The sequence below is a fragment of the Perca fluviatilis genome, chromosome 15 (assembly GCF_010015445.1).
Source record: "Perca fluviatilis chromosome 15, GENO_Pfluv_1.0, whole genome shotgun sequence".
NCBI lineage: Eukaryota > Metazoa > Chordata > Actinopteri > Perciformes > Percidae > Perca > Perca fluviatilis.
In genome coordinates, this window is record NC_053126.1 from 26,470,410 (window position 1) to 26,483,842 (window position 13,433).

Consider the following 13,433-nt stretch of genomic DNA (forward strand, 5'->3'; position numbering starts at 1 on the left):
TACAAGTAGAAGTCCTGCATTGAAAATGTTACTTAAGTAAAAGTATGTATGATCAAGAAAATGTACTTAAAGTATTAAAAGTAAAAGTACTCAATGCAGAAAAACCTAGTAAGTGTTTAATCGGCTAATCATTTCAGCTGGACTTACAGGCCTTTATATAGTGTAATTTATAATAAAACATCGTATTTAAAAAAAAAGACATGTTTTTTGTGCAAAAATCCTAATTTGTAAAGTAACTCAAACTGGAAGATGAATGTAGTGGAGTAAAAAAGTACAATATTTGTAGTATACAAGAAAAAAAAAAGGGGAAGTTCTCTGCGCTTCTGCAGACCACAACAATCCGGTGCAACCAAGGCAGGACAGAACAGCAGTAATAGCAACAACAAAAAAAATTGCCGGTGCAACACAGATGTCTTCTTACTTGATGATTTTATTTCTTAAGGTGCATAACAGTGACTAACGTTTCGATGTATGGTTACATCTTCATCAGAGTCCTGAGTCAAGGACTCTGATGAAGATGTAACCATCTGTGTTGTACCGGCAATTTTTTTGTTGTTGCTATTACTGTTGTTTTTTTTGTACAATATTTGTCTCTGAATGCAGTGGAGTAGAAGTAGAAAGCGGCATGAAAAGAAAAGAACCAAGTAAAGAACGAGGACTTCAAAGTTGTACGGTACTTGAGTAGATGTACTTAGTTACATTCCACCACTGTGTAAGGCAACACCAGGACGTGGGGGTGGGGTGTGGGGTGGTGGGGGGGTTGGATGTCTGTCCGAGGACACTACACCTCTACAGGTGATAAAATCAGAGCAGCCTTCAAAGTCCGTGTGTAGGTCACACACATGGCAGGCCTGCTGCGCACGTCTACAGTATGTTGTGCGGCACATGTCTGAAGCAAGGCGTCATGGGAAATATACAGCACACATGGTGACCTCTCTGCTCCTGAACAAGATGATCTGTGTCCGTGTGCCGACCTTGAGAGGAGAGTTGATGTGTAACTTTCTGAACAATGATTCACTTAACTCTAATGTTCTGTTGGGGGGTCCTCTTCGGTTTCAGAAGTCTGAAGTCTATGAGGAGGGTCATGATACTGCAGACATTTTCATAAGGCAATTCTGGTTGCTAAGTTATTTATTGGTTGGATTTTATTTTATTTCTATGGTGTTTCTTAGTGTTTGTACAAAGGACATTAGTGTCCGTTTAGGTCTTATTATTGATTATACCGGTTTATATTTGTAGGGATTGTTGTAGTTTAGTTTCAGTTTTTCCATCATATACACAATATATATATATATATATATCTGTATTGTGTATATGTCTGTATTGTTTATCTGGATTTTACTAGTATTGTGCTAGCACTTTATGATGGAAAAACTGAACAAAAGGGATCTATATATTTCTCCATGCACAGTTCATACAGTATAACACAGAAAACATTGTCCTTGTTTGATGTATATCAATGCTTTATGGTCATTTCTGTATTTTGTTACAAATCTTTCATCAAATGTTCAATCCCATTATAGTAAAAGAGAGGAGATACTGGTAAAAAGAAAACAACCCTGTCTGTTAAAATCCCTTTTTCGGCTGTGCTGTAGTGGACTTCAACAGAGTTTAACTCAGTAGACTGAGTTTTTTTTTACTTTAAAACATTTATGATCTTGTCTTTTTGTCATAAACTACTTTGTTAACAGCCTTAGACATAATAACACTCAGCACTCAAAAATCTGATCCTCTCCTATAGCCTCGGTCTCTGTCAATATGTCATCACGCAGTATAAGTATCAGCCTTAACACTGAAATTCATTTTACCAATTCAAAAAATGTTTTGCTGCAAAAAGAACCAGATATTTACCATGATGTTTTTTGCATGCAATGTCACAGTAATGTACAAGACGTAGTTGTGTCTCCTCAGTTGTGTGTGTCTTCTCTGTCTCTATTCTGTCCTCTCCCTCTGTTTTCCCTGTGGGCTGTCTTACAGGGACATTTTTTTTGTAATTGTACATTTTTATTTGCAAATATGACAAACAACAGCTCATACGGTACAGCTTACAGAAGACAAATACGACGAAGAGGTCAGATAGCGAAATAACATTTCAGTCAAAGCATAAGATATCCTGGTCACAAGGAGTGTGAAAAATGAAAAATGTACAAGTTGAGCAGACAAAAAGTACATAAAACAATCAAACAAAATATCAGTAAATTAAATAGAGATGGCATTAAAAATCCGGTTACAATCCCATAATCAGGCTACTAGTTAGTGGTCAGGTGGACCATAAACCCAAATCCCCAGAGTCCCAGGCTATTTGCCCCTTATCCTAGCCAGCATAACCTCATATGATGCTGTCTCACTCCTGCATTGTTGGGGTTTATGGGTGATTTCCAGTGTCTCAAAATAATTCTGGCAGCAGAGGCTATCCCAACCATCAGAACTGAATATGTGCTTTTTGTCAGGGTTGGCGTTTCTGTTTTATCTCCCAAAAGACATAGTCTTGGAGATATTAGCATGGTTACTCCTGCCCATGTCCCTAAGAATTCCAATATGTTATGCCAAAATGGTTTGACCATAGCTCATTCCCAAAATGAGATGCAAAAAGGTGCCCATCTCTGTTTTAAATTAGTACCGTAGCAGTATTTTATACTGAATAAATTTCCCCCTAGCTTCCTTGATATATTTACCATTATTAGCCATAATCTGTTTCCATGTATCCGAGTCAATTGCACAATCAAGGTCTCTCTGCCAAATTAATCTCAAATTGTCACATATGCTACTAGTTAAATAAATTGATCTTTTGTAAAATGTTGACGCCTTATGGTTAAACGGGTTGTCAAGATAGTCAACAATTGGGTTACCCACTTCACCTGACAGAAACATTTTCATCACACAGTGTCTGATTTGTAAGTATTTCCAGTTTCAAGTCTCCTTTCTCTTCCAATTTGTACTAATGGACTAAGTCAGTGAATGACATAAATATACCATCTTTATCAAGGTCACTAATTGTATTTATTCCATTGTCTAGCTTGCAGGGACATTTTGGACCTGCCATTCCACGCGTGTCCAGCAGACGTCTCCGTTGAGCTCCTCATCACCTACAGTAGTCTGTCATCTGCCAATTTTAAAAGGGTTGTTTAGCCACAACTGGTGTCTGTAGGTGCACTAGTGCAATAGTTTCCTAATTGTGAAAAAATAAAAATGTTGTTACATGAAAATTCTATGACTCACATTTGACCTGAAAAAATGCATTGAAACTTGAAGAACTTCTATTATATATATATATATATATATATATATATATATATATATATATATATATATATTATATATATATATATATATTATATATATAATAAACAAAGGAACATCAGCAATATCATATTAACATGAAAAAATTAATTGTGGAAAATGAGTTGTAGGCATAATAGGTTTTGGCTGGAGAAGATAAAAAAGGACAAAAGGGAATGTTAGTGTCTATATGTTTTTCCATTGCGTGTATCTCTTTTTTTGAATTTGCAAAACACTTTGTTTGCATCACGTAAAACTGCAGTAATCCAGAGGTATTTCCCTACCCAGTCCTCAATCACCATGAACAGTTTTTAATGTTCTATCAGACTATAACTACTCTAGAGTCTGCTCTTGAGACTTTGCTCTAATTTTCGGGACAATTACGGCAGGATTCTGGACAACTGCTTGGATTTTGGGACTGACCCTACATTAAGACAATTATCTTTGTATTACAAGTTTTCTAAATGTGTAATTGGGAGGTTTATATATATGCAAAATGAGGCGTTATCTAATTCTAACTGGGTGAATTAAGGAGAAATGTACAGGCCCAAATAGACAAAGAGGGGTAAAATACACACCTTAACATGTATTTTGGATGATGTTTATGATAAAAATTGGGGTTTTACTTATGCACTGTAAAACCTTTCACCATAAATGTACAGTCATATAATGGCAGCAGCTTCGCCAGCAAACTGTTTATTTACAGTAAGCATACGGTTTTTAAATTTTAAGGTATTTTATTGTAAATAGACATACAGTTTCTTTCTGTATTATTTGAATTTACAGTAATATACTGGCTGAGAAAAAAAGTTCAGTATTTTAGGTGCATTTTGGAAAAGGATTTTTCGGCTGCAGGTTTGAGAATACAGGTAGCAGGTGGGGTAAGCTGGAAAGATCAGGTCAGTAATGGACTCATAGGTCATCAGTAATTTAACCATCAGATGATGATGTAATGAATGAAGACATAGCGTTAGCAGCCAGCAGGGTGCGAACATCAGTGTTTATATTCATCCTTTTAATTAACACCTGGGAGGAACCACACACACACACACACACACACACACACACACACACACACACACACACACACACACACACACACACACACACACACACACACACACACACACACACACACACACACACACACACACACACACACACACACACACACACACACACACACACACACACACACACACACAATCCTGTTACATCCATTCAAATCTCCTTCCCTATGTTTCTCATTATGAACGCCACCAAACAATCACCAAACACTGCTGCATAACCAAACCAGTGGAGGCCAAGGAGCTATATAATGGAGGCAGAGTGGAGAAAGAGGAAGAGACAGAAGCGCCGAGATAAAGAAGCACAGGCCAACAAACAGGAGGCAGAAGAAGAGAGATGGCTCACAGAAAAACCAATGGAAGCAAAATCTTCATGACAGGTGAGATGAGCCTGGAACGTCTTTTTTGTTTGTGACAGTTTTTTTTTTTTTGCATTTCTTTGTGTGAGATCTGTACAGTGCTATTACACTAAAATAATACGAAATGTATATATAAAGGTATATATGTTTTACAATGTTAATAGATTTCTGATAAATGAAAACCAGAATGTGTAATATTTATCATCAAAATGTACATGTTCTGCTGCTCATATCAGAGATTTTAAACGTTGTGTAATAACTTATCACCTGGACCCTTATATCGGCCAATATTAGCTCATCACAGACAAAGTATATTGGTGAAAAGAATATATGTCAGCTGATAAGCAGACCCAAATGGAATATGCAGATATTATTATTATTTTTTTTTTTTTACAATTTTCAGTGGTGATCCACAATGAAAATCTGCAGAATTTAGCAGATAATTTTTCTGTTAGGGGTGGAGATGAGAGTTTTATTTTCATTTTTTTTTATTTGTGTAAAATCACCAGGAAAACTCAGCAGAAAAACTGCGGAATTTATGCATCGGCAGCTGATAAGTAACAGAAAAATTGCAGTATAAAACAAATACCACAGTTTTTTTTTTTGCAGTGTAAAATGTCCCGCTTAGTCCATATCAATCACATGTATCGATCACAGTTATAATAACCAGGTTTAAGGGATGCTTTTAACACATATTTGTTAATATTATGTGCTTATGTAAAACAGACACAAACAGAATATCGGCCAATATATATTGATATTGGATTTTTTTTAACTCAATGTGCTCTATCAGCCTCCAAAATCTAGTATTGGTCGGGCTATCGTCACCATTAAAAGAGTTAGTAATTATGCTTTTTAAAAAAGGAATTAACATTATGTCTATTCATTGTTTATCACCAGTGTATTGAATGTTGTAAGTTACAACTGAGGGAAAAAGAACAAAACTAAATGAAACGTAACATAAAAGGGCTGTTAGAGTTGCTGAACCAAAGTAGAATTAACACTTAACATTACAGCGCCAGCCCCTTTCAGTTCCCACAGTGTGGGCTGTTTCTGAGGTGGATCTGTAGGAGCCTCTGAGGAGAATGTGTGTGACATTAAGCTTTACAAACACAGATGACTTTGAACAGTTGAAAACACGTCTCTGTATCCGTGCTCCACAGTGCTGTTTATGGTGGCAGCATGCAGGGCCGTCGCCATCAACGACCTGCTGGACCGAGCCTCTGAGCGCTCCGACATACTACACTCCCTCAGCACCACCCTCAGCCATGACCTGGTCAGTACCTGGGGGTGTGTGTGTGTGTGTGTGTGTGTGTGTGTGTGTGTGTGTGTGTCTGCACGCGTGCGTGCGTGCCAGTGGTGGAAGTATTCAGATCCTTCACTTAAGTCAGGGGTGTCAAACTCAACTTCACTAAGGGCCACACTGGAAAATAAGAGCCAGACAGGTTTACTTTATTGATATGCTTTTATTTAATCGAAAAAGTCAAATGCATTTGACTGTATTATTGCACGTGTCATATAGTCTTCTCACTTACAGTTTGGTCAACATAATGTCCTAAAGAAGTCAGAAAAAAGTTCCTCAGCCATCATAGAAAAAGAAACGTCGGCAAAAGTGACAACAACGTCGGAAAAAGTTACAAATCGTCAAAAAGAAAAGACAACAACGTCACAAAAAGCGACAAAAACTAGGTGGCCCAAAATGTGAACCTAAATTGATATGCGGGCCGGATTATAATCTGCGAGGGGCCGGATTTGGCCCATGTGACTTAAGTAAAAGTACTAACACCACACTGTAAAAAAACTCTGTTACAAGTTGAAGTCCTGCATTGAGAATGTTACTTAGGTAAAAGTATGTAAGTATCATCAGGAAAATGTACTTTAAGTATTAAAAGTAAAAGTTCTCAACGCAGAAAAATCCTCCCATTTTAGAAACTGGAAACGATCAAAACAGTTCTGTCAATCAACTAAGTGTTTAATCAGCTAATCATTTCAGCTGGACTTACAGGCTTTTATATAGTTTAATTTATAATAAAACATTGTATTTTTAAAAAAAACAGTAACATAGCTCAAGCACGGCGTCTGTCGTTCGGCTGGTCACGACTGTTTTCCCAAGATGTCTGTACACTTACAAAGTTCTCAATGCTTCGGTTTACATGTAGGGACCCTCATTATGCTACCATGGAAGTGTGGTGATATTTTGAGCCTTGTTAGTAGTATAGAAATAGCGAGTTCTTTTTACTTTCCTCGTGCCCCGAAGACTAGCGTTGTAAGCTAATTAGCGGTTTGGGCTAAAACTGATCACATTCGATTAGCATGAGAACATATCCCAGAGAACGGTCAACTCGGTAATCATGTGTTACTAACCCTAGGTTCATTTTGCGCTGTATTTGTCCTTTAAGCACTAACTACATTTCTTTATTCTGTACTTGTGACATGTGCAATGACAATGAAGTTGAATCTAATCAAACTAGTAACTAAAAGTAAAAAGTAGAATATATATATAAAATATAAAAAAAAATATATATATATATATACACACATATATATATATACACACACACACACCACCTTTTACTTGCATGCTAGTCCAGTTTTTTCATGTATTCAGCGCAGCGGGAATAAAATACATGAGGCAAAATATATAATAATCATCCTCCTCTGCCCCCCTCCCAGGATTCTCAATTCCCTCCTATAGGCCGGGTGATCATGCCCCGCCCCTCAATGTGCCACACCGCCTCTCTGCAGACACCCATTGACAAGTACCAGGCTCTTCAAGTATCAGTGAGTAAATGTATCTATTTTTTATTTTTTTTTTCGATTGCTAACATGCATTGGTCAAAACTACGGAAGAGGATTAGGGCGTGAATGTGCACCTCTCAAATTTTTTTACCACGACTGTGACGGGTCCGCTCGGCCATGCTTGGTAGCGTCACATTTCCCACTACTTATTTCCTGGTTCTCCTTCGCATTAAACATGAAATCAAGCAGAGGGTTAACTTATCCAGCTCCAGATTTCCGACCGTGGTCAGAAAGCACAGGGGAGACTCTTTGTTTCTCCGTCTACGCCTCCAGAAACAGTACTCGCTCCAAAGCTAAACACCGTCACCCTCTCACTCGCTCTACAACACACTCCCCACGCACACACACTCCGGCCCTGCTATTCTCTTAAGGAGATACGCTACGTAGGCTAAGGAAAAAGCTCTGGGTGAAACCTCCGCAGAAGCATAAAATCACGCTATACCCTTCAGCTAATTGTATCATCTTATTGCTATCTGTTTGACTTCTTCTTCCAGGAGTCAGACCTGTTGTCACTGGCTCGCTCCTTGCTCCAAGCCTGGGAAGACCCCCTGGTGGTCCTCTCCACCTCTGCTAACACCCTGCCTCACCCGGCCCAGAGCAGCATATCCAACAAGATCCAGGAGCTGCAGGAGCACTCCAAGAACCTGGGAGACGGCCTGGACATCCTATCTGGCAAGGTGTGGGAAGACAAATCCTTGTTTTGCTTTTCCATTAATTTAAAAAAACTATAAAAACTAAACTTTAAAGTTTAAGAGCCCCTATTGTTCTTTTTTTTATTATTATTTTTTATTTGTCCCATCTTTTAGTGTGGTCTATAGTTGTCCGTTCATGTAATAGATGTATCAAGAATGAAAAACAAAACACATTTTACTCTTCAACCGCATAAAACGGCTCGCCCACATTCCTGTTTGAAATTCCTCCATTAGTGATTTCACTGATTGGGAATGCCAGCCCAGTTTTTCATATTTTCTGCCCATTGGTGCTGCCTGAGCAAGCACAGCCCACCCAGTGGCTTGTTTGAATTTGGCTGACCAATCAGGGCAGACCAGGCTTTTCAGGAAGGCGGGACAAGAGCTCAGAGAGAGTAGGCTCGTTCGAGATGAGCCAGGTCTGCGCAGAATAGATCACCGGCGATCGGCGCCCAATGCATGCCGGTTAGATTTGTGTCCGACTTGATCCCGACTTGCTCTGACGTCATGAACACGTGGGCAACGATAACCTCACGAGACCAAGGCGGCCGCAGTTCTGAGACGCAGGTAGCGCAGTTGCTTTTCACCAACTGCAAGAGCCAGGCGGACGCAGGTGGACCCAGGGCATGCTGGGAAACGCCGCCTCTCAGCTGATCGAACAGCTGATTGGTTCAGAATCGACTCAACATGATGACGTTTTATATAAACTTTTTATTGATTTTCAATCGGAGGGATTTTAACTGCTATTTGTCTGATTTAAAGGCTTATTCTGTACAGAACACATGTTGTGAGGCTGATAGTGATGTTTAGAAGTCAGAGAGACTAAATCTGTTGGTGATTAAAATCAGCAACAGATCGCATGTAGAGAATTTTGACAGCTACTCTGTCATAATAAAATCAACAGGAGACTGTGTAGGAGCAGATATATGGGTCTGATAACATTTTATTAAATCGGAATCGGACCCGAACGGACCACAGTGTTTGTGTCACTTCCTGTTCAGCCTGAAGGCTGCTGGAGTCAGCTGGAAAACTGTCCGACTTGAGAGCGGACTTTTGTCCTCGCCCCCCGGCTGCTGCCGCCTGCTCTACTTTACAGGCGAGGCGCAGTTCATCTCGAACGAGCCTAGTGTTTCAGGCAGAGATGCTGCAACATAGAGCAGAGTGAGAAAATGTTTTTTAAACATCAAAGCATGTAAACCTATTCTAGTAGACCCCAAGAGGGCAAATATGATGCTGAAAAGGAGTATAACAGGGTCTTTAATATAAAAAAGTTTTAAAACTCTTTCCCGCCATAACCCAAGTTGTCTCACTTTCTCTGCCTCCCGTCTCTGCCAGATGGGTCCGGCGGCCCAGACCATCGCCTCGCTGCCCTACAGAGGAGGCAACGACATCGGCGAGGACAGGATTTCCAAATTGATCAACTTCAATTTCCTGTTGTCCTGCTTCCGCCGCGACTCCCACAAGATCGACAGCTTCCTGAAAATCCTGCGCTGCCGGGCAGCAAAAATGCAACCGGAGATGTGCTGAAGAGAGAGGCGGCCGGCATGATTTTTTTTTTCTCAAAACTTCTATTGACCTACCAACTATATTAACATTAGCACGCTTTGAATCGGCTGTAATATCCTAATTACTAGTTGGCATTCTGAGCTTCCAGAAGGTGAAGAGAAGGAGGAGTTACATGGCCCACACAGGAAATCCTATTTTGAAACACTTTTTTAGTCATATAATGGCGTTTTAGCTCTTATTGATTTTGATAGAAACATTTCCCTTGTATATTTGCAAAGAAGGGCAAAAGTTGTACTTCCTAAACAGCTTCCTTTCGGACTTAAAAAGGTCAAAAGGTAAAAACACGTTAAGACATTTCAGGTTGGGGGTAAACCTAACAGCTTCTAATGTCTTGCTAATGTGGACAAAGCATGGCTCAGACACAGATGTTTCCAGCTGGTCTGGCATTTTGGACTGACCTTATTGTGGTCACAAACGACACATTCTCACTCCCCAGCGCGTCAAAAAAAAGCGACGCTTGGTCAGGTGCCTTTGGCGTTCGTTACTGACGCATAAAGTCTTTTTAGCGCCTAGCCTTTTGGCGACATTTCTAGATGCGCTTGGTCGGGACTCTTGGCGTCACTTTTTGACGCTCTGGGCAGGACGTACGTTTAACTGGCATGCGGTACAAGAACGGGACGGTTAGGTTTAGGAAAAGATCGTGGGTGGGGTTATTAAATGTGCGTTTCTGTGACGCGCGGGACGAGAACGGGACACAAACCCCCGGTCTCCTGCTTGTTTGACCCATCCGCCACCCCAACCAACCTCCTTAAGCCCAATTTATGCTTCTGGGTTGAATCCACGCAGTAGGTACGTACGTAGATATGTACGTAGATACGGACCCTACGCCGTAGCCTGACGTGCACCTCTCAAAAAAATGGAACTGTAAATGTACACGTCGCGGCGACGCAGACAACTGTGATTGGTCTGCTCTGCCCTGGCTTGGTAGCGTTGCATTTCCGAAGACTCATTTCCAGGTTCTCGTCCTCTGTGAACATCATGAAATCAAGGAGAGGGTTAACTTTTCCTGCTACAGCTTTCCCACCGTGGTCAGAAAGCACAGGGGAGACACTTTGGTTCTCTCACTATGCTGCTAATCACTACTCACTCAGAGCAAAATCCCCGTCACTCTCACTCACTCTAACACACACTCCCCACGCACACACACACACACACACACACACACACATGCCGGCCCTGCTACTCTCTTAAAAGAGATACGCTAGAACGACGCAGACACCGGCGAACAAGCATAAACTTCAGGCCACTTACGTAGGCTACGGTGTAAGCGTGGAGCCCCCGCAGAAGCATAAATCCTGCTTTACGCGGCTTTTCGGTCGTTCGTACTACTCGCTATCGTCGTCGCTCTTAATGCTACGTCATCTTACAGCGCCGCGGTCGAGCTGCTGCTATGCCCGGTGCGTTCCAAACAGACGCTAAAGGGTGATATGTGAGTCGGTACGTGACGCTGAGAGCCACTGACCAAGCGCCCGCATTTGACGAATTGGGAAAGAGAAGTGTGCTATACTGGCGTGTTATCTCTCCTGTGACTCCTTCTTGTCCTTCTCCCGAAGCTCTGTGTGTGTGATGACAGGCAGGGCGTGACATATGAAATCCCTCCGGCAGCCTCTCTTCAAACCATTCTTCACACAGGCTTCAATGGAGAGTAATTTTCTCTTCCCGACTAATGCTTGACTGATTGCACTTTAGATTTAAATACACTTTCTTGAAAGCCTTTTGGAAGCGACGCTTATCAATTTCAATGTTTCTTTCAAATCTGCACATTAATAAATAAAAAAAAAATCATCTCTTGCACAGTAAAATTCTTTGTCTGTTTCTTGTGATCCCACCGACTTGTCACTCACTTATGGAGATGCAATATTTAAATCAAAAGCACACGTAATGTTCACTAGATTATTAGTAGGGCTGGAAATCACTTAAAGCAACACATTCTCATGAACGCGTCGTATGATATCGTACGAAAATGTATGCACAACAATTCGTATGATATCCTACGAAATTATGGCGACTGCAAATTATGCCAAGTGCAGAGCACTGTGAGTTTACGGTCGCTTCAGCAGTTTAGCAGACAGAAGGTGGCCGTCCTACGGCGACTACAGTTACGTTTAGATACCAAAACAACTAGTTAAGATTATGGGGAAAAAAAGATAGTGGTTTGGATTAAAACACTGATTCCCTTAAGTAGGGATGCACCGATACCACGTTTTTAAAGATCAAGTACAAGTACTTACATTTGGGTACTTGCCGATACCGAGTACCGATATGAGTACTTAATAATCCCTCTGGGGGCCGAGGGTGTTTTCAGACACACAGATGATTTTGGACACCTCTGATATTGTTGTCAATTAGAACAAAGCAGTATTTTCAAAGTACCATGCCTTTTTTCTATTCAAAGCTCAGTGCCTGGGCCTGGCCTTTTCCCCGGGCTAGTGTCAATAAAATAAATCATATCATTCCTGATATCAAAATACTGAGTGAAGTTTAGAAACAATGAAGAACGCAAAGTCCGATGAGGTCATTCACATGCATATTAAGTAGCCATGTGGATTTACCGATCCAGCGGAGAGGATGGTTTGTTTACGCCAGCACCAGTTCACGGTTTTGTCCAAATTTAAAGACTTGTGGCAAACTATTACAGTTAAAACAGTTAGACTACACACAGAGAGCTTTCGTTTCAGCCTGTTTGTGAAAAAATTTAAAATCGCTATTTACAGAGCAGCGCTGTGGTTGTTAAAACAACGCTGTGTAGAAACCATTGACTGTAAATATGAATGGACAGAGCATGTGTGACGTCACCCGTCGATTTGTGGAGATCTGCTATCCGTCGTGGAGTTTGCAGTACTTCGCTGAACCAGATGGTTTGTCCATTAATATTAATAGTCTATGGTAGAAACTGCATGCAGACAGAGCAGATTGAAATATGACTTTCTTCATGTTTATGCCCGTTAAGCTGATGAGAGACATTGGGCTAACACAACTACTCCAAATATCAGTGGTGAAGTTTACGGGCAACAGGTTGCTGATGTGCTTTTTCACATGGCACCGGCATGTCAATCTGACAGTAGCGGAGATAGCGTGGGTCCTTGGGTGCGGTCGCCCCAGGGCCCCGTGCCAATTAGGGGCCCCTCAAACGCCGCAGATCTTGCGTCACTTGACGAGAACGGGTCTCTCGCCAAATGACACATTGCAGATTATTAGCTGAAAGAAGCTAATTACTGCATATGATCTCACGTTGTGATAGTCCAGCTCTTCTTATCACACACATATATATTACTATATAATAGTGCCATGTCAATTATATAGTGTGGCACTGATTGAGCGCACTTGGCCTGTTCAGCACCATCGCTGTCCATCAGCTGTCGCTGTCCGTGGTGCTGAAACATTGTTACTTGACTGGCAAACTGTTTTCTTTGTTCGTCAATACAAACTTGTCAAAAAATGTGGCTTTTCTTTGTGTTTTATTTGACTTATAGGCTTACTTGGCGTTAACGTTTTTAATTTTAAAATGACTTGGTAGCAGAGGGCCCCATGAAGAAGCTCCGCCCCCACTGTACTGAGAATCCAGCTCCGCCCCTGCAAATCTGACAACTGTGATTTCCATTGGATCAGAGTACTGTCACTTGGCTGCCTGCTCTGCCAATTTTCCTAGCCCTTGTCACATGACCAACTAAAGT

General features: G+C 40.9%; 1 protein-coding gene across 1 annotated transcript; it reads left to right on the top strand.

The window, feature by feature from the left end:
- The first annotated feature begins 4,627 nt into the window (after positions 1-4,627).
- On the top strand, positions 4,628-11,561 carry prl (prolactin). The gene is made up of 5 exons (XM_039825097.1): positions 4,628-4,726; positions 5,869-5,981; positions 7,379-7,486; positions 7,999-8,181; positions 9,529-11,561. Exons 1-5 carry the CDS (start codon positions 4,684-4,686, stop codon positions 9,718-9,720), a joined length of 639 nt encoding a protein of 212 aa, XP_039681031.1. The 5' UTR covers positions 4,628-4,683; the 3' UTR covers positions 9,721-11,561.
- Positions 11,562-13,433: the final 1,872 nt, after the last annotated feature.

Bases quoted from the DNA above. Each gene is read 5' to 3' on its own strand.
- prl (XM_039825097.1), top strand. From the start codon at position 4,684: ATGGCTCACAGAAAAACCAATGGAAGCAAAATCTTCATGACAG. The intron at 5,982-7,378 runs GTCAGTACCTGG...CCCCCCTCCCAG, and splicing joins CCACCCTCAGCCATGACCTG to GATTCTCAATTCCCTCCTAT. The intron at 7,487-7,998 runs GTGAGTAAATGT...TTCTTCTTCCAG, and splicing joins ACCAGGCTCTTCAAGTATCA to GAGTCAGACCTGTTGTCACT.